At 35.7% G+C, this 25,424-nt stretch overlaps 2 protein-coding genes across 2 annotated transcripts in view; one reads left to right on the top strand and one right to left on the bottom strand.

Annotated features, from left to right (window-relative positions):
• The window catches only part of LOC129262460 (myosin-IIIb-like), a 71,931-nt gene extending 47,263 nt beyond the window's left edge, over positions 1-24,668 (bottom strand). The window contains exons 1-14 of the mRNA XM_064104619.1: positions 24,185-24,668; positions 13,907-14,551; positions 11,742-11,807; positions 10,851-11,078; positions 8,271-8,385; positions 7,468-7,615; positions 6,524-6,759; positions 5,623-5,694; positions 4,670-4,808; positions 3,779-4,004; positions 2,955-3,128; positions 1,988-2,112; positions 1,301-1,420; positions 583-661 (exon numbers count right to left, since the gene is read on the bottom strand). Of these exons, the coding sequence (XP_063960689.1) occupies positions 583-661; positions 1,301-1,420; positions 1,988-2,112; positions 2,955-3,128; positions 3,779-4,004; positions 4,670-4,808; positions 5,623-5,694; positions 6,524-6,759; positions 7,468-7,615; positions 8,271-8,385; positions 10,851-11,078; positions 11,742-11,807; positions 13,907-14,020 (1,842 nt within the window). The 5' untranslated portion in view covers positions 14,021-14,551; positions 24,185-24,668. The remainder of the gene's footprint in view (positions 1-582; positions 662-1,300; positions 1,421-1,987; positions 2,113-2,954; positions 3,129-3,778; positions 4,005-4,669; positions 4,809-5,622; positions 5,695-6,523; positions 6,760-7,467; positions 7,616-8,270; positions 8,386-10,850; positions 11,079-11,741; positions 11,808-13,906; positions 14,552-24,184) is intronic.
• LOC135156632 (heparan sulfate glucosamine 3-O-sulfotransferase 1-like) lies at positions 9,495-10,801 on the top strand. Its single transcript, XM_064112006.1, has one exon. It carries the CDS (start codon positions 9,495-9,497, stop codon positions 10,725-10,727), a length of 1,233 nt encoding a protein of 410 aa, XP_063968076.1. The 3' UTR covers positions 10,728-10,801.
• Positions 24,669-25,424: the final 756 nt, after the last annotated feature.

Genomic DNA, 25,424 nt, shown 5'->3' with positions numbered 1-25,424 from the left:
ACAATATATGTAACCTGCCACCCCGAAAGCAACAATAAGCCGACCAAAATGAATATTGAGATTTTTATTGAGCTTAAAAATTCATTTCCTATGCTTTAAAATGATATATAACATGCTAAAAATTGACCAACAATAACCATTGCAAGTACTTGATTGAATGCAAAGGAAATTCAGCAAGAGCTTGAAAAATAAGGAGAAAACAAGGTTTGAAGTTTGGGGTTCACTCAGGCATGATATGTGCATACTGTGTAATCTCAGTGAAATTTCCAAGCAGTCCGAAAAAGTAGTGCCCAAAAAACTCTTGTATCTTTTCTTTAATTCAACCTAACAGCTTCCAATTTTCACAGTATGAAGAAGAAGAATTGATCTTTCAGATCTTTTATTTTTTGTTTTTGGAGACAATATTACTATTTTGGCTATTTACAGAGAACCTTACAGTTTTGGGGGTAGTAGGTCACATATAAGTCTTTGTTCATGCAATAAGTTGATTTTGGATTTTCTCTCATTATCTCTCTCTTGCTCTCTGAACTTTTTAATTTCATTTTCTTTGGATTGAGATATATTTAACTAATACTTGTTTACCTTAAATTGTAATCCCACGGTAGGTGTTTGGTTCCTCGACTTTGCTGCTTTAGCCTTGGCTGCTTTCTCCTGTTTCATTCTGAAGGTGAAAACAAAAAATGAAAAGGGTATGAAAATGCTAATCCCCAACGTTGCTCCTTGAATGCTTACCATTGTCAAGAAAGACTCCTAATTATGAACTATCATGAACGTCTTGCGGAGTTACGAGAAAATTTGCTTTAAGTTATCAAATAGAAGCAGTAACCGATTTTGTTGTTGTTTAGTTTATTTTGAAATAGATTATCATTTTGTGGTGTGACATGGAATAAATGGAGAAGGAGGGGGACGAGGAGTAGGGGTGGACAATGACAACATCATCTGACTTTTTATATTCCTTTTTGTTCCAAGATTTTATGTGTTTTTTTTTCTTCAAATATTTATTTTATTCAAAATCATGATTTTCTAAAACCTGAAAATACTTACAAGTTAATATGTACACAATATTGTTGGATCAACATTTATTCCATTCATTTGTAAATATTGTGATTTTTTTATTTTCATTTCAATAAAAACTTAAATACAAAAAAGAACATTAAGAAATCATTCATACATAGCGCATGTATCACATAATCAAATACGAATTATGCACTAAGAAAAGAAAAAATAGAGGGTAAACAATAGACAAGTAGAGAAACTGATTTGAATTAATATATCAATCAAATAAAGAAATATGCCTTACTGTTTTTGTAATTTCCTCGCTGCTTCCCTGGACAGGCTCACACCTGGGTTTACCGAGATCGTAGGGGGCGGTTTACACATTAATATATCTTTCTGATTCCTGAATGGTGTGCCAGCCCCACTGCCATAAAATAATCACAAAACAAATAAAACAAAGTTGTTTTCGAACTCTAATAATTGTTATCTAGCAATAAAGGTTATACATACTCTACATGACTTAGCCAAATGGGTTTTGATACACAATGACGAAAAAGAACTTTACAAGATAGATGATGAATAAAAAAAAACAAAAAAAAATCAAACAGGAATTCAGGTTGTATTCTATGAAGAATTTTTTTTTTTTAAAGCAAAAAAAAAAAAACAACATGATAATCTGAAAAAAAAAACTATTGATGCACACTGTATTCAGTTCCTGAAATGAATGCTGAAAAAACAAAGCATATAGATACATACCGTATATTTCAGCAACTGTCCTTTATATATTATACTTTTCTTAAAAAAAAATCAGTGTCCTTTCTAATCCAGTCGAGAAAATATTTTGTTTGATTAGTTAATAAATTAATTTATTAATTAATAAATCAATTGATTAAACTATAAACATATTCAAGTCCATGGTTAAGCATTTCAAATTACGATGGACTGGTAATCATAAACAATATCGTATCTAAAGATTTAGACAGAACCTCACTTCTGTTGTTGTTGGACAAAGAGGAATTTGACGAGACCATTCTCGGACTTTGACAAGCATTCGGACAGGACAGAACTGAATGTATCGCGGTTCTTCTCCAGAAATCCGGTTGAGTCGTACCAGATCTAGATTTAAAAGAGAACAATAAGAAATCAAACCAGAAAGGATAGGAAATAGATGTGCCTGTTAATTAAGAAAATCAATTGACTCTTTGGATCAGAAGGTAACTACTCCCAGCGGTGGGTTAAAAGATACAAATCTATACTGGTTCCAAGATACTATACTATCGAATTATTTTCAGTTCGAATAGAGGTTACGATCTTCTTTTCACTGTAAACACACTGTTTAATATTTCAAGCACGTTCTTTTAACCTGTCGCTCTACTCGTTACTGTTTAAATAATTCTTTAAACTTAGAAAAAATATTGTTTATACTTTAATATCTTTTAAAACGATTAAACAATTTGTTGTTGAGAGAAGGGCTTAAATTTGCGCTTACATTTTAAACAGTGTTTTTACAGTAAATTAACTTGTGACAAGCAAGAGATATAGGCCTATGTACACTGTATTTCAGGTTTACAAGATAATGCCATTTAGCATTGTTGTTAATATACCGCCGTCTATTTAAATCTAACAGTTTGAATAGTGTCGATGTAACCGACAGATTGTGTTAGAATAACTCCAATATTGAGCTACAAACCATGATTTTAAAACTGGTGTAAAAATGAATGGTGCTGTCCTCTACTAAACACCACTGTTTTTGCAGTGAACATCAAGACTAGTGACGAAACCTTTTGCTTTTACTTTCACACTTTAGTAAAGTGCTCTGGATTTTGTGTGTGGTTTTACCAACTTATTTGAAGTTATTTTCTTTTCAACCGACATCAAAAGGAAGATTTGTGGTACTTTTTTTTATTCAAGAAGAGCTAGACAAATAATTGACAAAAGAAAATTAGTAACAATTTTACCTCTTTCGCATAGTGCTTCACGCCGAAGATGGTCGTGTTTCCCTTGTTCTTTTTCTGCATTAGGAAGTTCTTATTCTTGCTGTGATTGGACGAGAACTTGCCGACCAGTGTGACGTCACTTCCTTTGGGGAACCTAGATTCCTCATCCAGTAAGGAAAGTAGACCGAGCGGCTTCTAGATATAAAAAAAATGAAAAATAGTTTCGAATGACGACTGAAATTAGAATTACTTTTTAAAAAAGAAACTTGGTACATAGATGCAAATTCTCTTTTCGTTGTTTATGTATATTTCATGGAATGTGTATTAACATGTCACGTTGCCATGGTTGCAAGAAGACTTGGATACAGTACAGTTAAGTGACAAATCGAACCATTTATATGGGAGGGGTCCAAGAAGACAAGAAAAAGGGAGAAAATAAAAAGCAGACATACAAGAAGGGGAACAGAAAAAAAAAGAGGAACAAGACCAAGAAGAAGAAGAAGGAGGAGGAGGAGAAGAGGAAGAAAAGTAGATACATTCTTTCACATTCAAGTCAAATCTAAGAGGCGGAGAACTCATTTCATATTAAAGATAAGTATCAGAAAAGTAATCCTTCTTTTGAAACATCACGCCTTTATCATCGTTGCTTTGGATAAGATTATCAAAAAAAATTGTTGTTTTTGTTTATATTATTGTGTCATAATGATCGAGGCCTGGGCAGAGTTTCATGAAACAAAATAGTCCGTTAATTTCACTGACAAATTTGCTATCAGCTGATCAGATGCAAAGATTTCGGTAGCTTATAACAAACATAAGTACCAAATCAGCGAGGAAACCTTCCTTACCGCCAAAAAGAGGTCCAGAACAGGCATATTATCTTGGTAGGTAATGGACTGCTTGGGGATACCCTCTCCGGAGTATTCGGCCAGTTCCCAGGCAAAGATCCGCTGGTTGAAGTAGTACTGGAGCTGCTCGTTGGTGAGGTTGATACATAGTTGCTCGAAGCTGTTCTTCTCGAAGCTCTCAAAGCCATAGATGTCAAGGATGCCGATCTCGTAGCCCTTGCTTCCACTTTGAAGATGATTGTTTTAAAAGTATTTTTATTTAAAAAATATATATATCTTGTGCCACCGTAAATGAGACGTAATATAATACAGAAAGCAAGCGAATATATTCACACAGATTATAACAAGATTGAGGGACTAAATATAGTTTTCTTTCCCCAATTCTGACCATGTCTGAAACGTGATTTCACCTTATTATTTTCCAAAAATTAAGTTTATTTTGAACCAAAAATAATAACAAAATTTAATATGCTTACTATTACTTATGATGTTTGGAACACACAGAAAATACATATAATGCATATCCCGAGAACTCGCTCTCTTGAAACAACGAAATGATTCTGACTATAAAACGCACTATGAAAAAAAAAACATATAAGCACGGTGAATTAATATTGAAAGTAAACAGGTTATGCAATTGATGTTTTGTTAAAAATGTCTTTGACCACTTTTGTCTGTATCATGTAAGAGGAATGAGGGCCAAGTTTAGACGAATACTTTCCATACTCAATAGATATTTTTCTAATCCTTTTTTAGATGACAACCAACGAACGTAACATGCAGCAACACCGATAAAGTGTTGGCGCCCTCGACAATCGTTGATGACAACAAATCAATCATAACATTCCAACATAAGAAAATGGAGAAGCAATCAATTTCATGTTTACTTACGGGCAATCGGCATCAGGGGCGATAAGGGAGTTGATTTGGTTGACGATCCAGTTAAAGAGCTTGCTGTAGAGAGCTTTCGCGAGGGCATCCCGACCATCATTCGCCTGTCCGACATTCTTCAAGGTCACGATCTGCTCTCCTAGGAATGACGATAGTGGTGACGTAGAAATTAGTTTCGGAAATTCACTTTATTTGTAGTGCGATTTTTTAGTTTTATATGGTTTTATTTCATTTGGTTGCAATGCTTTTTTGTGTTGATTTGTTTTGTTTTTGGTTGCTTTACCGTAAATAGATTTGTTGTTTTTATTTCAACCTTGATGTGAGTAATTATTGAGAATTTGATTTAGCACATATAAATGTTGGTCGTGGATGAAGTCGTGTGTTTTCTATGAACAGCTTCATCAAACATCGCCCAGGGGGGGCGTTTCATGAAAGGACTTGTCAGACGTTTTGTCCGACAGTTACCATAGGAACAGTGCCTCTCAGCCAATCAAAATCATGGAAAGATGTCAGATCTGACAACTTGTCGGATGAAAATATTGATGAAACGGTCATTAAACTGTTTCATAATCCTTCCTTTAAGATGAAGGCAGTGAAAACCTTTCTAAGGAAATTCATTGGCCCGTATTCTAAACTCGGTTTAAATTCAAACTCTGGTTTAAAGTTGTAGTTTAACTATGGATAGCCACGTACCACAAAAAAATCTCTATCAGTATCAGCTTACTTGACGCCAAAAGCATTAATAATTGTCGGGAACTAAAGACATGTGTCTCTGACGTTAACGAATGAAGATCACAGTAAACATGAAAACATCGAACTCTGTGTTAGAGTTATGGGAAGCAAAATAAACAAAATTTGACCCATTTGGCTTCCCATAATTTTATTACAGAGTTAGACCATGGTCTAAGTTAAACTGGATTTCAGAATACAAACCAATTAGTGTATAGACTTACCCCTAGCTTCTACGATGTTTGATATGAGCGCTGTAGCCAAGGCTGACGGGTCAACACCTAGTAACGTGGCGACTGTTAAAAGTAAACGAGAAATTGAGATCGAATATTTAAGCAGTGACATAGTATATATTCTCCGTTTTGAGACTAAGAACATCATACTCCTTTTTACATATATTCTTTTTTTCATAAAAAATAAATTATGGGAAATTTTAAGAAGGCGTTTATTCGTCTTTGCGATCTGCTTGTCATGTAAAGGGGCGACTCGAGAAGAAAAAGTGCGAATCTCCCCCCCCCCCCCCGCTTCAATTTTTTTTTTCTAAAGATGAGGAAGGTGGAAGAAGGGGAAGGGGAAAAAGAAGAAGGGTATGAAAATTGAAAAGAGAAGTCTTGGTCATGAAAACCTCATGTTCCCTCCTTTTTCTTCAGAGGGGAGAGGAATAGCGTCTCTATCGTCAGTCCATCTTGCCAAGGATTGGTTCAAACGAATGCCTTTCCTCGCTTAAGCTTGGGTATATATATATGGCAAATAGACAACGATTTATCGTTCTATTATTCACCCAACGTGAATCCCTATCTTCCTTCCTCGATGTATTCATAAAAGACACAGTAAAAAGAATGATCCCTTGATCACACAAACCATACTCTTTGTTTCGGACACTGGCCTACAGCCCCCCCCCCCCCACAAAAAAAGACAACGCGAGAAAAAAAAAACGGTATAAGTGGGACAAAATTCGATTTCCCCCCATAAAATCACGTGTAAAGCTTTCACAAGATTCCATTTTGATTTTAAAAAACTGCCATTTTCGCTCTCTCCCAACGACTTAAAGATTTTGCATCTTATTGTGCCTTTTTGCACCCCTCGAAAAAAATTTCATTGCGCTTCTGGTTTCAGATGTCTTACCAACTTTGAGGATGTATTCATCGACGATGTAGGAGCCGCCCGTCTCCTCATCGACATCGAACTCGATGTCGGCGATCTGGATGACGGCCGAGAGGAGACGGTAGATCATCCAGATGTCCTCTTGGGTGAAGCCCACGAGCTCCATGATGTCCTGGAGATCGTCAAATGCCCTTTGACTGTGCATGAACTCGGCTTCGCTCGTGTAGATGCGCTGCACTCCATTTCCCATCAAAGTCCTATCAGAAGATTGGGTCACATGAACACTCAGGATCAGTTTCATAAAACAGTTAAAAGCTACCGAATTCCTTCAACCTGATTGGCTGAGATTCGTTATAGAAATTGTGCACTTATTATCATAACACGTTTTCTTCCATATTCGTGGCAATTATAATGTATCAATTAATTTTTCAAAATCTAACTCTATCCTATTCTTTCCATTTTACGAGTCCATTATGTTGTTTGACAACTTGCAGCAGGATAAAAATGATTTTATTTGGTGAATGAGTTGACTGCCGACATTCCATAAAAGTGGTGGTCTGAGTTCACCCAGGTTTAACTGAACAATGGCTATCAGACTCACTGGCGGATCCAGAGGAGCACAGTCGGCCCGTGCCCCCCCCCCACCCCCTTCTTCCATGAGAAGCCAAATTAAAATTTGAAATGTAAACATGCCGTTAAAACAACATTAGAAAAAACAGCCGCCCCCCCCCCCATTGAAAGCGAAGACCTTTTTTTTTTTTTTTTTTTGCTTGTCAATTTTTTTCTTCTGAAAAATGTGCCCCCCCCCCCCTTTTGGAAAAATCCTGGATCCGCCCCGATCAGAATACCATCCGCATGTTCTTTAATACTCGCCCCTTTCATGAATTTCTAACGTGTTCAGAACAGATTTTTTTAAAGATCTTGTATTCAAAGTTCGCACCATCATCAACAGAAGGTGCGCATACCTGTGATTTTCAGGAGGAGAAAGCAATATACTCAAGAGCTGCTGTTCCGTTAATCCAGCAAACAGATAATAGAAGACATGGAAGTTTCTTTCACCCTCTCCTTGCGATACCACACGAGACTTCTCAAGCAGGTATGTGTCGATTTTGGCTGCATATATAAGACAGTGAGATTATTATGCACTTATCTGCTCAAATCATTTCCGTTTCAGAGACTTTCAAAGACTTACAACTGTGATACTGCTTTGCAATTGCTGTAACTACCATGGAAACCTTTATTGTGATTGGCTGCTGAGTCCTGTTACCATGTGAGCTGTCTTAATGGGAACGTTACAATTTTTACATAAAAAATGGAAAATAGATGGAAATACTAATGCTAATAATGAAATGATGTTTGAAAAGATCCCCAGACATTTTATTATAATCTGATCTCTTTATCGATTATTTTTAATCTGATAGAATGAGCAATAATAATAAAACGGTATACATGGGATATTGGATGATTGTCCGTTCTAAACGAGACTGCAGAGATTTTGAATCGTTCACCCTCCTAAGTCAAAATTATTTCTTTGCCAAGGTAAATAGATTTGGAAATTTTTGCTTCTTATAACAAGTTAATATTCTTTTTACTTTTATAACAATTTCATGATGCGATAGATTTAAATCAAACTCAAATCTCGGTTGATCTTTGCGTAAGTAAGATATAAGAATTTTAGATCAATCGCAATTTGATTTACAACTCTTTGTAAGATGAGCCCTGATTTCTATCTATTTGAAGAAATACAAAAAATATATATTTCATTTACCTCCTACTACTTGGCAGTCTTCGGTGAATTGAAGTTCAAGGAATTTACCAAATCGACTTGAGTTGTCATTCATTACCGTTCGAGCGTTCCCAAACGCCTCAAGCAACGGGTTTACCTATATTATGCAGATAAAGAAAACTTTATTGTAGTAAGTTGGTGGTATTAGTAATGGCAATTGTAGCGGTAGTAGTAGTAATAGTAGAAAGAGTAGTAGTAGTAAGAATAGTAGTAGTAATAGTAGTAGTAGTAGTAGTAGTAGTAGTAGTAGTAGTAGTAGTAGTAGTAGTAGAGGTAGTGGTAGTAGCAGTAGAAGTAGTATAGAAGTAGTAGTAGTAGTAGTAATAGTAGTAGAAGTAGAAGTAATAGTAGTAGTAGAAGTAGTAGTAGTAGTAGTAGTACTAGTATAAGTTGTAGTAGTAGTGGTAGTAGAAGTAGTAGTAGTAGTAGTAGTAGTAATAGTAGTAGAAGTAGTAGTAGTAGAAGTAGTAGTAGAAGTAGTAGTAGTAGTAGTAGAAATAGTAGTAGAAGTAGTAGTAGTAGTGGTAGTAGTAGTAGTAGTAGTAGTAGTAGTAGTAGTAGTAGTAGTAGTAGTTTTGTTGTTGTTGTTGTTGTCTTGCTGTTGATGCTGTTATTGCTGAGTTTAAGTTTTAATATTACCCAAAAAACAAAAATAAAATGACAATAGCACATAAACCATAAATTTAAGACAGGTGAAAGTGCTTGATATTGTCATTTAACACTGGTTAAGTAGTTTTGTGCTATATACTGCCTTGTCTATATAATTTATGAATCATGTAGATAGAAAATTACAAGATACTGAAATGATGTAATTTCATTGGTCGAGAGCAAATATTTAAAAGTATCTTAGGTTTGTTATGGTTTTTTTTATTTAGGCATTCTGATCATAAACCTGATTGAGCTAACCCACTTTATTCATTTTCAGCAAATCGCGACGATCAATCAGAACGTGTTTGTTTCTCAAGACAAACACCAACAGATTTCCCAAATATTTAAACACTATCCAAATAGTACGAATAGAGGACTAATATTTGCTGACGTACATCAACAAGCAAATCCACTCTCACCAATTTCTTGTCTCATCGAGGTAATCGAGACCTCAGAACATAAGTGTACAGCTATATGAAATGAGTGACAACTGCGTACCGGGTGCTTCTGTATGCTGTTTTCAAGTTTTCAAATTAACCTCGACGTATCATCATGATCATGGAGAGACTGAGTTTGGTTGCCTTGTTGCTAGCCTCATTGGCAAGTTTATTCGTTCTGTTTGGAGACAGATCAGGTTCTACGAACTACCTTCATTCTCTTAGATTGCATAGACAGCATGGACAAGAGGGAGTGTCTTCAACAGGCGGAGATCATAGTGCTTTTGCTGGAGGACAGAACCTGATGACACCAGGATCATATGGGATCATGCCAACTGCTGACGGAAGAAAAGATGTTGCAAACCAACGATACACCTCACCTTCACAGAGACATGATCTTGAAACGATGGACAACATTGAGACCATTCTTGGTCGCATCAATCATACAGATCCAGCATGGGCCACAAAGGCCGATTGCTGCTACACTTACAGCGAGAAACGATCGGCGATTCCGAAAAGTTTGCAGGAGAAGAGGCACTGCCGAAAGAGATTGCCTGTCGCTTTGGTCATCGGGGTTAAGAAATGCGGAACCGGGACTCTGAGTACCTTCCTTGATCTCCATCCAGCCGTCTCCATGACCGGCGAGACGAGGTTTCCCAGTAAAAATGTCACTAACACTTCTGTCATAAGTTGGATCCAACGCATGCGTTTGAGCAGTCCGTACCAGTTAACCATGACAGAAAATCCAGGTTTCTTCTATTATCACTTCCTGTCATTCCTCAAGCCATACCTTCCGTCTCGTGTCAAGTTTTTCTTGCTCCTACGCGATCCTGTGGATAGGCTGATATCAGATTATGCCCACCTGGTAGCGCATTCAAACGCTCCCAAAGATCGACCTTTTGATATTATGTATAGGATGTACAGGGTTCGGGAAACCTTAGAAAAGACCATACTGCAGCCTGGTGGGGACATCATGAAATCAAAGCTCATATCGCAGGGGATGTATATCGAACGCATTAAGAAATTCCTTGACGTATACCGGAAAGACCAATTCATGTTCATCGACGGTGATGCATTTGCGAAGGACCCTTACCCAACAATGCTGGAAACAGAACGATTCCTTGGCTTGCCAAAGTTTTACAAACGATCACACTTTGTCAAGAACGACACAAAAGGGTTCTTTTGCGCGCACGTGCCAGAAAGACCAGACAGAAGATGTATGATCCCGGGGAAAGGACGCCCTCATCCCAAATTACCTGACAGGGTTTTGAGAAAACTTCATGACTTTTATCGACCCTACAATAGAGCACTTAATGAACAACTTGGCTTGAACTTTTCTTGGATTTTTACATAGTACTAATCTAAAGTGTTTGTGCAAGAGACGACAAGATAAAAAAATCCCGGAGATACAAATATTAAGGAGCTATCCTTTAAGCTGATGGAATGTGTAATTGAATTGTCCATTGTATTCACAAACCTGTAGGATCTTTTCCTGTAAATTGTTCTTCTTGCTGTTACAGTGGCTGATGATGTGCCCGATGACATACTTAGCGGTCTCTGTTTTTCCCGCGCCACTCTCACCGCTGATGACACTGCATTGCCTCATACCTGTTCTTCTCATGGAGCTATATGCTTTGTCGGCTACAGCGAAAACATGTGGCGCCAGGGACTGTCTGTATTTGAGGTCGGCGTACGAAAGTGACGTCTAGACGGGGCGGGAAGGAAACGAATAAAAGTCATATACAGTGAAAAACCGATATAAAGAGAATTAGCTCAATGAAGAACAGAAGCGGACTTTATGAGCCAGGTGGTCTTTGTGGAGAGATTCCCATATGATAGGAGTTTCAGTTGGGATAACTAAACCAAACAACCAAACTGATGATCTTTGTCAACAGGTGGCCCCTTTTTTATATAGGTATCCATTAAAACAGGTGGGTGTTTCATAAAGCTGTTCGTAAGTTAAGAGCGACTTTAAGAACGACTGGTGATCCTCTCTTATGGTAAATGGTATATTCATTGGCGACGGTTTAGCGCGTAAGAAAGGATCGCCAGCCGTTCTTATAGTCGCTCTTAACTTACGAACAACTTGATGAAACGGCCCCCTGATTTGACATTATTCATAAGGTAAATCATGGAAAAGTGTACCATGGTACGTTTAAACTGTATATGGTGTCATAAACGTCGTGGTCCATGCAACAAGACGTACTGTTTAATACATCCAGGAACAGGAGAGGTTGTGTTATATTTTTTTATATTCATCTCTATCTGACTTAGCACCGAAGAACGTGTTTCAGTCGTTTGTAAAGTCGTGTGTAACTATACGCAGCTAAATGGAACATCATCCAACTATATACGTATTCTACTTTACCTCATAAGAGTAGATCCCTAGAGGCTTGTAAGGATTCACAGCTATCAAGATGTCACCAATATACGTCTGTAGTGAATAAAAAAGTATAAAATGTGAGGAAGTTTTAGATAAGATGTTCTGTTAAAGCATTGTATTTATGATTCGCACAATTATGAAATTCATCTTGGGTGGAGTATTTTTTTAGGCGTCTTTAGGGTTATTGCGCAAACCACAGTGGAAATCATCAAATCAATGTGTTTTACTAGAGTTTCCAAATTTAATGAGAGAGCGTAGTGTCGAGTGAATTTCTTTTCCGGGATCTTAACATGCAAATATGCAAATATTCACTGCAACTTGTAGGATGTATTTTGATTAATCAAAATCAATGAATTCTACCATTAAACCAGTTAGTACTAATAAGTAAACGCCAGAAATTGGAGTCTAGTTTGAATACGCTATTTCTTGTTGTCTGGTAAACCTAAGGTGAACTAAACAGTTGATAAGAACAATCACTGTTTAAAGATCATGCCAAATTGGGAATATAGTGAGAAGCTCGAGATATTTCCCATTTCAAAAAGAGATTTCAAACAGAGATTTCAAAGGTTTAGCATATTATGACCAATGAGCTCTGTATGGCGCACACGTTTATGGGCTAGTTAGAGCTATTATGAAACCATAACCCTATATTCCATGCCATGATATTAATTGTGTTAGTTACAATCAAGACCGCAATGTGGTTGATGGCAGTGACGATGTCGATCAGTTTAAATTTTGATAGACTTACTTCAAGGAAATGATATAGTGGTGTTGGTGGTAGTGAAGTTGTTGTTGGTGCTGTTGTTGGTGGTGGTGGTGTTGGTGGTGGTGGCGTTAGTGATGGTTGTGGCAATGATGATGATGTTGATGTTATGACTGTGGTGAGGATGATGGTAATGATGATGATATTGATGATGATGACAGTGGTGGTGGTGGTGGTGATTCTGTTGGTGGCAGAATGTCATATTGATGATGATGCATGATGATGATGATAGAGATGATGTAGAAGATGATGGTGATGATGATGATGATGATTACGATGACAGTGAAGATGATACTGATGATGATGTTGATGATGTTGATAATAATAATGATGATGATGATGATGGTGGTGGTGGTGGTGATGATTGTGTTTGTGGTGGTAGACACATTTTGTCAAATTGATGAGGATTATGACGATGATTCATGACGATGTTGATGATGATGATGATGTTGATAGTGATAGTGATGATGATAATGATGTAGAAGATGATGGTGATGATGATGATGATGATTACGATGATAGTGAAGATGATACTGATAATGATGTTGATGATGTTGATAATAATAATGATGATGATGGTGGTGGTGGTGGTGGTGGTGGTGATTGTGTTTGTGGTGGTAGACACATTTTGTCACATTGATGAGGATTATGACGATGATTCATGACGATGTTGATGATGATGATGATGATAATGATGATGGTGATAGTGATGATGATGATTACGATGATATTGAAGATGATACTGATGATGATGTTGAAAATGATGATGATGATGGTGGTGGTGGTCGTCGTCGTGGTGGTGATGATTGTGTTGGTGGTAGTCACATTTTGTCACATTGATGAGGATTATGACAATGATTCATGACGATGTTGATGATGATGATGATGACGATGATGATGATGATGATGGTGATGTTGATGATGGTGATAGTGATGATGATGATGATGATGATTACGATGATATTGAAGATGATACTGATGATGATGTTGAATGTTGATAATGATGATGATGATGGTGGTGGTGGTCGTCGTGATGGTGATGATTGTGTTGGTGGTAGTCACATGATGATGATGATTCATGACGATGTTGATGATGATGATGATGATGATGATGATGATGTTGATGATGATGATGATAAAGATGATGATGATGATAAAGATGATGATGATGATTATGATGATGATGATGATGATGTCGATGATGATAATGCTGACGATGATGGTGTTAATGATGATGCTAATAATGATGATGGTGACGGACGATAATGACAAGATGATTAATGAAATCATCACACATTTGATAATATTGTTCGTCGCCATGGTAATAGATTAGAAAAACCTGACAAACGGGAATAAAAGGGCTACAATAATAGCAATTACCACTTACATAAATCTTATCCTTTTCATACCGCCGACAAAGAGCCTCTAGCATATTATCCTCATTAAGTGACTCCAGTGAGGCGAGGTCGTCTGCAGATTCTAGATTCATTCCGCGAGGCATGGTGAACTAATTAATTCCCGACGGCAAAGTGTTGCGTCCTGAATTTCGTATGAACTTTTCAGCTTATATATCCTATGTTACGAATGCGTAAGTGTCAAGAACGATCCCCTTTTCTTCTGTTTATGACCCCAAATGGTACAGAACTTGACAGACGAAAGAGAGTATCGAAGATATCGAATTTGTTCCTTCCAGCTGATTTCGCGTTTGCAGTCCTTTGCACGCCAATGTAGCAAGTAATATCTATATAATAAATACCAGCATAAAAGGGTGGAACAGGGAAATGAAGATTAAAAGAACCTACAAAATAATTATTGTCAATATCATCCATTCAGGATCGGTTGAGCCCGCAAAGAGTTAAGATGCACTTGTTTTCAGGGCACCAAATGCAGATAATGAAGCGAACGGTCACATAATCATATTGGTCCTCCTTTCAGCTCTCCATGCATCTCCAAAAACAACATTCACTTTTCAAATCGAATACAATGTCCTGGATATGCCTTACTCGATGCACTTGCCAAAACCAATATTGACCTGAAAGACATTGAAAGTGGAGAAAAAGAGAATATATCAACGTTAATAAATGGTAAGAAATTACATCAACTGTTAATATATTTCTGTACAGCTTTTAATTCTAAAATTCTAGCATTTACCTGTCCAAATTGGTATCATTTATATCTATAAAAAAAAGCAATTTAATAGCTCTATGACCGATGACCTTCATCGTGGACTTGAAAGATCAACCTTAATAAACACGCATTGGCTCGTATTCTGAAGTCAGGTTTAAATTAGACCACGGTCTAACTCTGTGCTAAAATTATGGGAAGCCAAAATGTAAAAAACTATGTTTATATTGTCTATTTCTTGTTTACTATTTCATTACCTAATGAGGAAAAATATTTTAGTTATCATTACCAGGCAATTATGAACAATTTGAGTGTCAAATGAGTTAATAAAGTGGATTTGTTCTGTTAGGGATTTGATGTAAACCTGAGTTCAGGATACTGGCCATTGTGTCTGGCGCACCATTTTGAGTCAAGATCGCCACTTCCCCTTGAATTTTCAAGTACATAGCGGGGGAAATTGAGGAGGAAAAAGACTATCAACAACAACAAAAAAGGATTGGGTAATAATTGCCGAGAATATATATATTAAAAAAAAATTTACCAACATACATTACCCAACACAGTGGACAGTATGTTGCCCAACATTTTAAGTGTGTAATATGTCACCACCCATCAAACTACTATAGATAAGCAGCAACAAACTCAAAATCTCGTGCATGAAATTGTGCATCACTTCAAATTTACTATATAATTATATTGTAAACACACATGAACATTTCTGAACGAGTTTCTTTTTATACAACGCACAGAACCAGGATTTTATGTGAATCTTAATGGCTCTACAGTAATAAATCAGATCTAATTAGTTTAATTTGACAATTATTTCTTCTTAACATACTTTTTATGAGGGAAAAACATCCACTGGTATTTTGTTAATGTGTTAACTTCATGTGCAAGCTGGTAACGCTGTGAGCTATCAAAGCTTTCATAGATGGTCCGAAATTGTATAATACAGTATATCTGAAATACTGGAAAAGGGAGAAAAAATGAAATTTTAAAATGATCTGCAGATCTCAACGTCCTAAGCTCCAATCACTTCATATCGGCCTACTTTTTTCTCCTAAGTTGTTTGTACACGATAAACAAAAAGGATCCCTTACCACTAAATATTATTAAAATATAAAACAGACATCTAATTCGATGGACGGTTGGTTGGATGGAGTGATAGTTTCGGTTGAAAACCAGGTCAGATCATACAACGGGATATTTTTGTCCCCCTTTTAAATTTTTATTATAACAATGACCAAAAATATTTCAATTTCCAATTTTCTCAATATATTAAAAATGTTAAAGCGCATTCGGGACAATATTTCGATCATAAGGATTGGCTTGAAATATAATTTCGTTTTAATGAGTATATTGTGTTTATTTAAAGTGCAGCATTCTTATTGATGCTTCCAGTTTGTACTTAAAGGACAAGTACACCCCCAACAAAAAGCTGCTTTGAATAGGAAGAGAAAAATCACACAAGCATAACGCTGAAAATTTCATCAAAATCCGATGTAAAATAAGAAAGTTATGACATTTTTAAGTTTTGCTTAATTTCACAAAACAGTTATATGCACATCCTGGTCGGTATGTAAATGAGGGGACCGATGACATCACTCACTCACTATTTCTTTTGTATTTTATTATGTGAAATATGAAATATTTTAATTTTCTCCTCATTGCCATGTGAAAAAAAAATTCCTCCCTCAACATGTGGGTTTCCACTGTTTTAACATTTCGTGGTTAAAACAAGAGGTCCTATTTGTCAAATTCGTAAAAATTGAAATATTGTATAATTCAAACAATAAAAAACAAAAGAAAAAGTAAGTGAGTGACATCATCGACTCTCTCATTTGCATATCACTGAATTGTGCATATAAATGTTTTGTGAAAAATAAGCGAAACTTTAAAATGTCATAACTTTCTTATTTTACATCCGATTTTGATTAAGTTTTCAGCGTTATTCTTGTTTGATTTTTCTCTATTTATTAAAATAAACTTTCTGGGGTGGACTTGGCCTTTAAAGAAGGAAAAAATGAATTCCCTACAGAAAATAAACAAACCTAATGCTGTCATTATATCAATTTACTATATTGTTTTGCTGGTTCAAAACATATGATATCATACCAATTCTTCGATGTCTCTCAATTTAATTTCTTTACCATTTTTTCTTAAACCGAAACACACCATGGTTCTTTGTATAATAAACATCTGAACATGGAGGGGAACTCCATCACCATGATCGCGTTCTAAAATGAGTGCAGATTCTCACACACCGCAAGGACATTCGATATGGATGGATACTCAACAATATACTCTATTGATATGAATCCAGGAATGTTTCATATTCGAAGAAAAGAAAAGACACAATGGGAAAATATGCACATCATACTCAGCGCTTCGTGAATTGGTATAAACTGTACTGCATTTACAGATTCCAAAAAGACGACGCAATTTGGCTGTGTACAGTACAGAGCTCACTTGTGAAATTTGTCCAAAACTACAACACACATAGTTATGTTATACCGAGGTTTTTTACCTGACTGCTAAGAAAGCACGAATGCCTGTGAACAAGCAACCAGGGGACCAGCGGCTTAAGGTCCTCTCCGAGGGACCTGGTAATGAGGATAAATGCCTTACCAAAGGGCACTAGCGCACCACTTGGGAATCGAACCCGGGTCACTTATAATAACGGAATAAATTATTTGCTGAGAAGTATTGATTTTTGTTTTGGTTAGCTCGCTACGCTATACCTTGCACTGAAATTTGCAGTAATAGTGCACCTTAACCAAAAATATTAACTAATCACATCACCGATTGTTGTCTTATCATTTCGCTTAATGATACAAAAATTATTTTGATGCGAAGACTTGCAGACTTAAATTTACTTAAATCAGGGTTTGGGCTAATTCACATATTTTTTAGGCTTATTTTATTCCGCGTCCTTAAAAAAATAAGGCTCTATAAAGCGTATGTTTTTCATTGTTTTGGATCTACGTCTGAAAATAAACTCATCACATATTTTCATTTGCATAATTATGAAACCATAAGTGGAGGCCTAGTTCTCGTACAGTACACGTATACTTCAACAAACACTTTAATAATGTCTGGTTTCGCAAAATGCAAATAAGAGAAACAAAACCTTCTTTCATAAACATAATCGTCATTGATAAATTATTTGATTACCTGTATGAAACATGCTGTGGTCAAAATGTTGTTGTGGGGATTACCCCTGCTAATACCGATTGTGTTTCTGGAGTGACTTGATATTTGCGATAGTTGAAGAGTAAATATGCCTATCAGATTAATTCATCATGCAGGTGGACTCTGAAATCTTTGAGCAATGTCTGACGGGATTGAGAGAGATACTTGTCTCTACAGTGCGTATCAAAAAAAAGTTTACACTTTGAAAAAATCCTGTAAAATTATACATTTGTAATATCCTGAACACTTTTCCACATTTTAACATTGGTACAGGTCCATTTAATCAAATGACGATATAACTGTCGAAAAATATTTCCGCTTGAGTGAGCACCACTTACTTTTGAAAAGTTAGTGAAAAATTATTTGCGCAGAACTTTGAAATAGTTATGCGAATAAAAGTAGACCTTAATCATGAAGAACACGAGAATTTAGCTATTAAAATTGATTTGAAGATATCTTTTACCTTTTTTGACTTGTTTCCTTGCCCAAAACACTTCGAAGAGAGCATTTCACCCCTCTCCTCCACACACCGAGGCCATCGTGACGATATTTGCTTTACACTGAGCTGTGATTTACATGGAATGGCTTAAGCTTGATTTTGATTTTGTTAATCATTGCCAAGCTTGGGAAAAGTGTGGAGAAACAAGTATTAAATGAAAAATGAAATGTAAACCCACTTTTAATGATAAAAACTGAGTGAAATAATGCTGGAGATGTCTGATTTAAACTTTTGTTCAGATTCAGTTATGTCCTCAGATCCAGCTGGCACAAAAAGGGTAAAGGTTGTGCTTACTAAGTGCTGAAATTTCGATTTGGGTGGCAAAATTGTTACAAAATGCTTGAATATATCCGTCTTATTTCAACTGACTAAAAGTGCAAGGAAAATGTATGAGAAATGTTTCGCAGGGTAAGTTTGATTTCGCCGTTTCCCCTTAACACAGCGTGAAAACGAGCATTTCTGCGCAAACAGATTTCTGCGAGCGTTACAAAAATGGACAGTGCTCACTCAAGTGTAACATTCTGACAAAACTTTTACTTTCATTGGATAGATGAGACACACACCCAAGATTATATGTGAAAAAATTACCCACATGTTGTATATTTTTTAATTCCCAGGGCTTTTTCAAAGTGTAAACTTTTTTTTGATACGCACTGTATAGCTAATTCAATAATAACGCGTGTCATAAGTGATTTATGACAGTTGCCTTTTTATTGAAACAGCTGAAAAGGGATCATTCGCTTTCATGCATGCTTGGTTTCCAGTTATGATAGGCCTATACCCCTGATACTAACTAGATTTTTGGTTTCTGGTGGAGTTTTACAAAAATTTCAACATTTCACTTTTGTCTTGAATTTTCATTAATAATGTATTATCATTATTAACTGTTCTATATTTCGGTTCTATTGACGATATTCTAGTTTGGTTAGGATATACCCATCTGCTGGTGCCCATTTAATAAAGGCTTCAAATTATTGTAATTTTGCCATTCTATATTGTAACTAGGTGAAGATAATATTGATTTAATGATTTTGATTGGGTTTTGAGCCCAATTATCATGGTATTTAACATGATGTCAAAGTTACAACAGTTAAATATATAGGTCTTATGTGAAACGGGGTTTCGATGAACCAATGTTAAATTTTGATAAAATCTGTCACATTACGTTCTTGATATACTGTATATCATCATTATTCACACGGCCAATATAGATAGTCTTCGAAATCAGTCAATCAAATTGTTTTGGTCATTTAAACCGTTGTTAGAATGAAATATTAATCTATCAGATTCTGCCTCGGGCTTTCAGTTAATGATGATAAAATGTAGAAAAAAATAATTTATTCAATAAAGCATGATAATAATAATAACTATGATAATGATAATAACGATGATAATGATAATAATGTTGATAATGAAGATTATGATTATCATCATAATGATAATAAAAATAATAATGATAAAATAACATGTGGAGCTGATATCAAATTGCTTATTCAATGAGTATATACATTATATACACCGGTTTTGTTCAGCGTTCAGTTTCTATTACATAGCTGTCAATTCGCTGTTCTCTGAATTGCTACGTATTATCTTTATTTTTTTCTTAAAATAAAGGAATAATGATTTAATGACTACAACCTATACTTGGTTATAAATCAGGATCACGTGACTCTGAGACCGGATGTAGATACGTTCCACGTCCTAAAATGACTAAAATAATTAGTGAATGTCTACGTGGGTGTGGCTGCAATGTCCTCCTCAAGCGATATATCATACAGTCAACTGGTGGATCCAGGGGGAGGGGCACAGTCGGCCCGTGACCCCCTTTTTTTTGCTTGTCATTTTTTTTTGTGTGGGCGAAATTTCCTTATTTTTTAGTTGAAAACCTTTTTTTCTTTTTTTTTCTTGCCCCCCCCCCCTTGGGAAATCCTGGATCCGCCCCTGGTACAGTCCTCTTATAGAGCTATCCAGAATCCCCCATCAACTCATACATAATTGATCTACTCTCAACATGCAGAATAGAATTTTGCTTACAGGTGGATTGCCAATTTGGTAGCATTTATACTGTATATTCTCGATTTTTCACTTAATGAGACATAATCATTGTACACAACCACGATTGCAATAAGCAAAATGCTAAATATAAAAAGGATTAAACAATAAATATGACTATTCAGTTGCAGTTTTTCATTGTCTGTTTTTTTTTCACTTAAAGGCTTATTGTACACAAACAGACTGCAGTAAGCAAAATGGTAGGTAAATATATACTCATATGTTTTTATCAGCCATTTCTCAAACACACTCGGTCAACATTTCGTGTATGCATAGGTAAATCATTAACATGATAAGGAAATTATCAAAAAGCAGAGTCCGGCTTTCTACGAATCAGGTAGTGTATATTAATGTTTATTACATCATGGAGGTAAAAATTATTACATCTATAAAAGCTGAACACTAAAAAAGTTCTTAAACTGATTATTATTTTTAAGATGAACATTATTGTTTTTAAGATGAACTACAACTTGTTTTTTATTTGAGGCCTTTTCGGAAGGGATTTCAAAATAAGACAAATTGCAGTACCATCAACAGAAATTATTAGCTTTTTTTGTTTGGTTCGTTTTATTTACTTTGGAAGCATTGAATAAAGTTGTTTTTTAGGACCTATAAACATTTTGTAAATTTTAGAATTACTAGCTTTTAATTATGGCAACCCCAGGTAAATTTTGATTTTTCAAATTATATTAATCACGTAGGGCCTATATTCTGTAAAAAACTGTGGTGTTAAAACTGATACCAGTTGGTGTCTGTAGAGGACCACACACTGAGGTATTAAAATTACACCCTAGAGATTTAATATAACACCAAAGAGTGTAAATTTAACAATCAAAGGTGTTGTAATAACACCTATATGTGTTAAACTAACACTGTCAATTTAACACCGGTGTAAAATAACTGGTGTGGTCCTCTATGTACACCGGTTAACACCACAGTTTTTGCTGTGTATAGGCACCATTAACACTTAAGTTATATACCCGTACTATTGATGTCTATATGACTTGTGTGAATATGATCTAATCTAAAGAATACCAGTGGTGTAATGAGGCCTTCTTATATTTGGGGTGATGATTAGTACACTGCATAAACTCAGGTGTTGATTTACTGTAACACCAGCCCGGAATCTATATATGTCCACACCAGAGAAGTATTGAAATAACACCAGTTTGGATTCAAACTGATGCTGTTTTAATACTAATTGGTGTTGTGTAAACACCTATCTGGTGTAAGACCAAAACCAAACTGGTGTTGTTTAACACTTCTCTGGTGTGGACATAATATAGATTCCGGGCTGGTGTTAAATCAACACCGGTGTTTTTGCAGTGTATACTGACCTATGAAAAGGGTTGGGCACAATTACTTTTTTCAATTACAACTACAAAAATTACGTAATTTAAGAAAAAAAGTTCAATTATAATTACTTTTTAATTACCCGGTAAATTACTTTTTTTCAATTACAAATTACTTTTGTAAATTACAATTACAATTTCAATTACTTTCTATACAACTCATAAATTAAATCAATTTGTATACTGTATATACAAGCACCACCTATTTCAACATGATTCTAAGTTATAGAGAAACTGACAAGATGAAGGTTTATGTTAAAAGAGCACGGATTCAGCCTATTACACTCTTTGATGCTGAATAGTTGACATGAAAAAGGTCATGACATTAAATCATAAATAAGTAAGTTTATTGTAAAGTAATCGAACGTAATTGAAAGTAATTGACAGTAATTGAAGTCAATTAGATTTTTTCAATTACAATTACTCAAAAAATTGAATTAATTACGTAATTGATCAATTAATTTGTAATTGAGCCCAACCCTGCCTATGAACATAATGTGCTATGTGTTAGGCATATACGTTGAAATTCATAGGTAGGTGGATACCTCCATGTTTGTATGTGTATTTTAAAAAATATATTTTGTACATGTTTATGTATTTTATTATGTGTTTTGTTACATATTGTGTTCGCTGTGATACATAGAGCATATCAACCCTACCAGATTAACCCTGAATCACGGGAAGTCTGTGCAGATGTACGTCACGGTGTAAAAAGATTTGAAACTCGACGAAAGAAACATCGTCTTGATTTTGCGGGCAGCGAGAAAACTACGCCAACAGATAAATAACAATGACTTGATAGATAATTTCATCTGCCCCACCTGCTTGAAAAATGTAAATCTAGGATTGACCTTTTCAGCCATTCCAAGACTAATTAATTATGCAAGCAGTTATCATACTGTATTCAGAGGGATTGCTAGAAAAGAGATATCGAGCGTATTAAATGCTATATTATTATTATTTCACTTAAAATCTACAGTATATAGGGCATGTTTTGTATTGCATCTGTCTTAGACCAATCAATTGTTAATTTTCATGATATCTGTATGGACTTTGGACATATTATGTTGAAAATGTTGAAGGGGCGAAAACTAAAAATGAAAATACAGTCATGACCTGCGTGCCGAATGCACTATTTCATCGTCTTTATTTGAATATCTAATCCAAGCAGATTCTATTTCTACATGTAGCTCAGTTGCAGGCCGTATACATGTAACTCTATATTGTCCCTTGCTGTCCTTCAAAAATAGCGATGGAAATTTTAACAAAAGGGTTGCCTTTTGATGCAAATAGGAGAAGAATAGATACGCCTCGACGAAACAGGGTCACTCAGAAACGGACGTTTTCACGTCAGAGATTTGGAGGGTTATCCTGGTTTTTGTGCAGGGTGAGTAATGGGATGAATCCAATCATTCATTCGATGGAGTGATCTTGCAGTTTTTATTTTCGTATAGTTTCTTCATCACATTCACATAACCAAGTTTAATTTACAACTATGTACATATTACAAACTTGAACAAAGTTCAGAGTATCATCCGGTTCAATGTCGTAAATTAATAAATCTACACTGCAAAAACACCGGTGATAATTTAACATCAGCCTGGTAGCTATATCGGTCCACATCAGAGAGGTGCATAGAAACAACACCAGTTTGGCGTTAGGCTATAACAATAATTTGGCATTCAACTTTAAGCAACACCAATTAATGTTAAACCAATATCGGTTTGGTTCTTAACTGGTATTGTTTCAAGGCTTCTCCGGTGTGGACCGATATAGATACCAGGCCGGTGTTAAATCAACACCGGCGTTTTTGCAGTGTACACTCTAAATGCAAGAGAACAAATCTAGTCCCTAAACACACTCCTATCAGAGTGAGACAAGGGTCCAGTTTTGGAGTGGGATTTGCATCTTTTGAGAGTAGATTATAGCTCCTTCTGGAGTGAAAATGTCAAAAAATATAGGCCTACACAATTCGCCCCAGAAGATGCAAATCCCGAAAAAATTGATTGGCCCCTCGTCTCACTCTGAGATAAGCTCTTATGCATTTAGAGAGTATACACCCCCCCCCCCTCCATTAACATAATAACGCATACATATCCCTTAATCAAGTTTGCGAACTGAAGAAAATTCTTAAGGGTTCAATAAGTCTTTTTTCTCAAATATTGTCACTTTTATTTAAAAGGAACTGGAAATTCAAATAGTGAAGAAAGTTATGAAGTAAAATCATCTTGAGTGACAAACTCTCATACGGAATTTCAACTGGAAAGATAATGACAATCAAAATCATATTTGAAATAAAAATATATATGTATTATTTGTTCTTTCACAAAAGGATGCGTTATCATAATTATTTTGCATTTAGTATCAACAATAAGTTGTGTACTATTGGCCATTCTTATAGCATCTCGACATTCCAAACGTCTAACTAGATATTCAATGAACTCACCTTACAACAGAACAAGATATCAACTTTCCTTTCTTATAAAATCTTAAAGTCTCCAGATTATGTTGAATTATGTTGGCGTTAAGGAACCCGCCAGTTTCCAAGAATCTCCCTTGCTCCCTTATTCGTGGCGCCACATACACAGATATATAGAGTCACATTGGGTGTCGACAAATGTACTATCAAACTTCAAATCCATGAAATCAAGTTAATCAATCATCGTGGTTATATTATGAATAAATTTCAACACATACAGGAGTCCAGAACTGTCAATTCAGCGTCAAACATCACAAATGTGTACTGGTGGGACTGTATACCGAGTTTGTCAATAATACTATAGTAAACCCACAGGACCACCTTTTGTGTGGATCCTAAATGCGGAAATGTCGACGGCTGATTCAAAGTGCACCGGGGCGTGCGATGACGTTTCGCACCAGACGGTATGCAGTTGTATGTATTTCCGAACATGCATTGCTCTGCGCTGTATGGGTTAAGGTTGATTTATTTTCGTGTCTTCTTTATTTACGTCATAATTTTTGTTTCGAGCTACCGAACCAAGTATAAGACGGGTTAACAAACTGGGTGGAGTATACGCCCAGTATACGTCGTTTTTTGCAGACGGAGAGGACTATCGTACCAAATATAGACTTTGCTGAAGAAACAAGTAGAGGATTATTGTAAACATTGTAGATAATAGAAACAAGAAAGCAAGACTATAAGCAAGAGAAGCTCCGCAGACATTAAAGACTATCTTGAAAATTTGAAATCATAACTTATCCTTTCTTGCAATGGTTGTTACATAACACTAATAAAAAGAATATCAACCGGTATGACTTTATGCCTTCTTCTATTTAAAATGAATTTGTATAAAACAGCCCTTTGTAACTGAAAGATGATCATAGATGGGAGACAGTATGTCATTCTTTTCACAATATGCCTTTTTCGTTCTCCCCCTATGCTATTCTATACACATCATATCATTATTATTACCAACACCACCACCATCATCTTTTCCATAATACTCACCATCATCACCATTATCATCGTCGTCGTCAGTATCATCATCATCAGTATCATCACCATCATCACCATCATCAGTATCTTTATCATCATCATCTTCATCAGCGGTATCTTTATCATCATCATTCCTGCAGCAGCATCATCATCATATATCATATATGTACATGATGTGTATGTATGTGTAGACATAATATATATGCAGCAGATTAGCTTTGCATCCCTC

The sequence above is a fragment of the Lytechinus pictus genome, chromosome 1 (assembly GCF_037042905.1).
Source record: "Lytechinus pictus isolate F3 Inbred chromosome 1, Lp3.0, whole genome shotgun sequence".
Taxonomy (NCBI): Eukaryota; Metazoa; Echinodermata; class Echinoidea; order Temnopleuroida; family Toxopneustidae; genus Lytechinus; species Lytechinus pictus.
The sequence above is the reverse complement of the archived record's forward strand: the minus strand, read 5'-3'. Positions and strand labels throughout refer to the sequence as shown.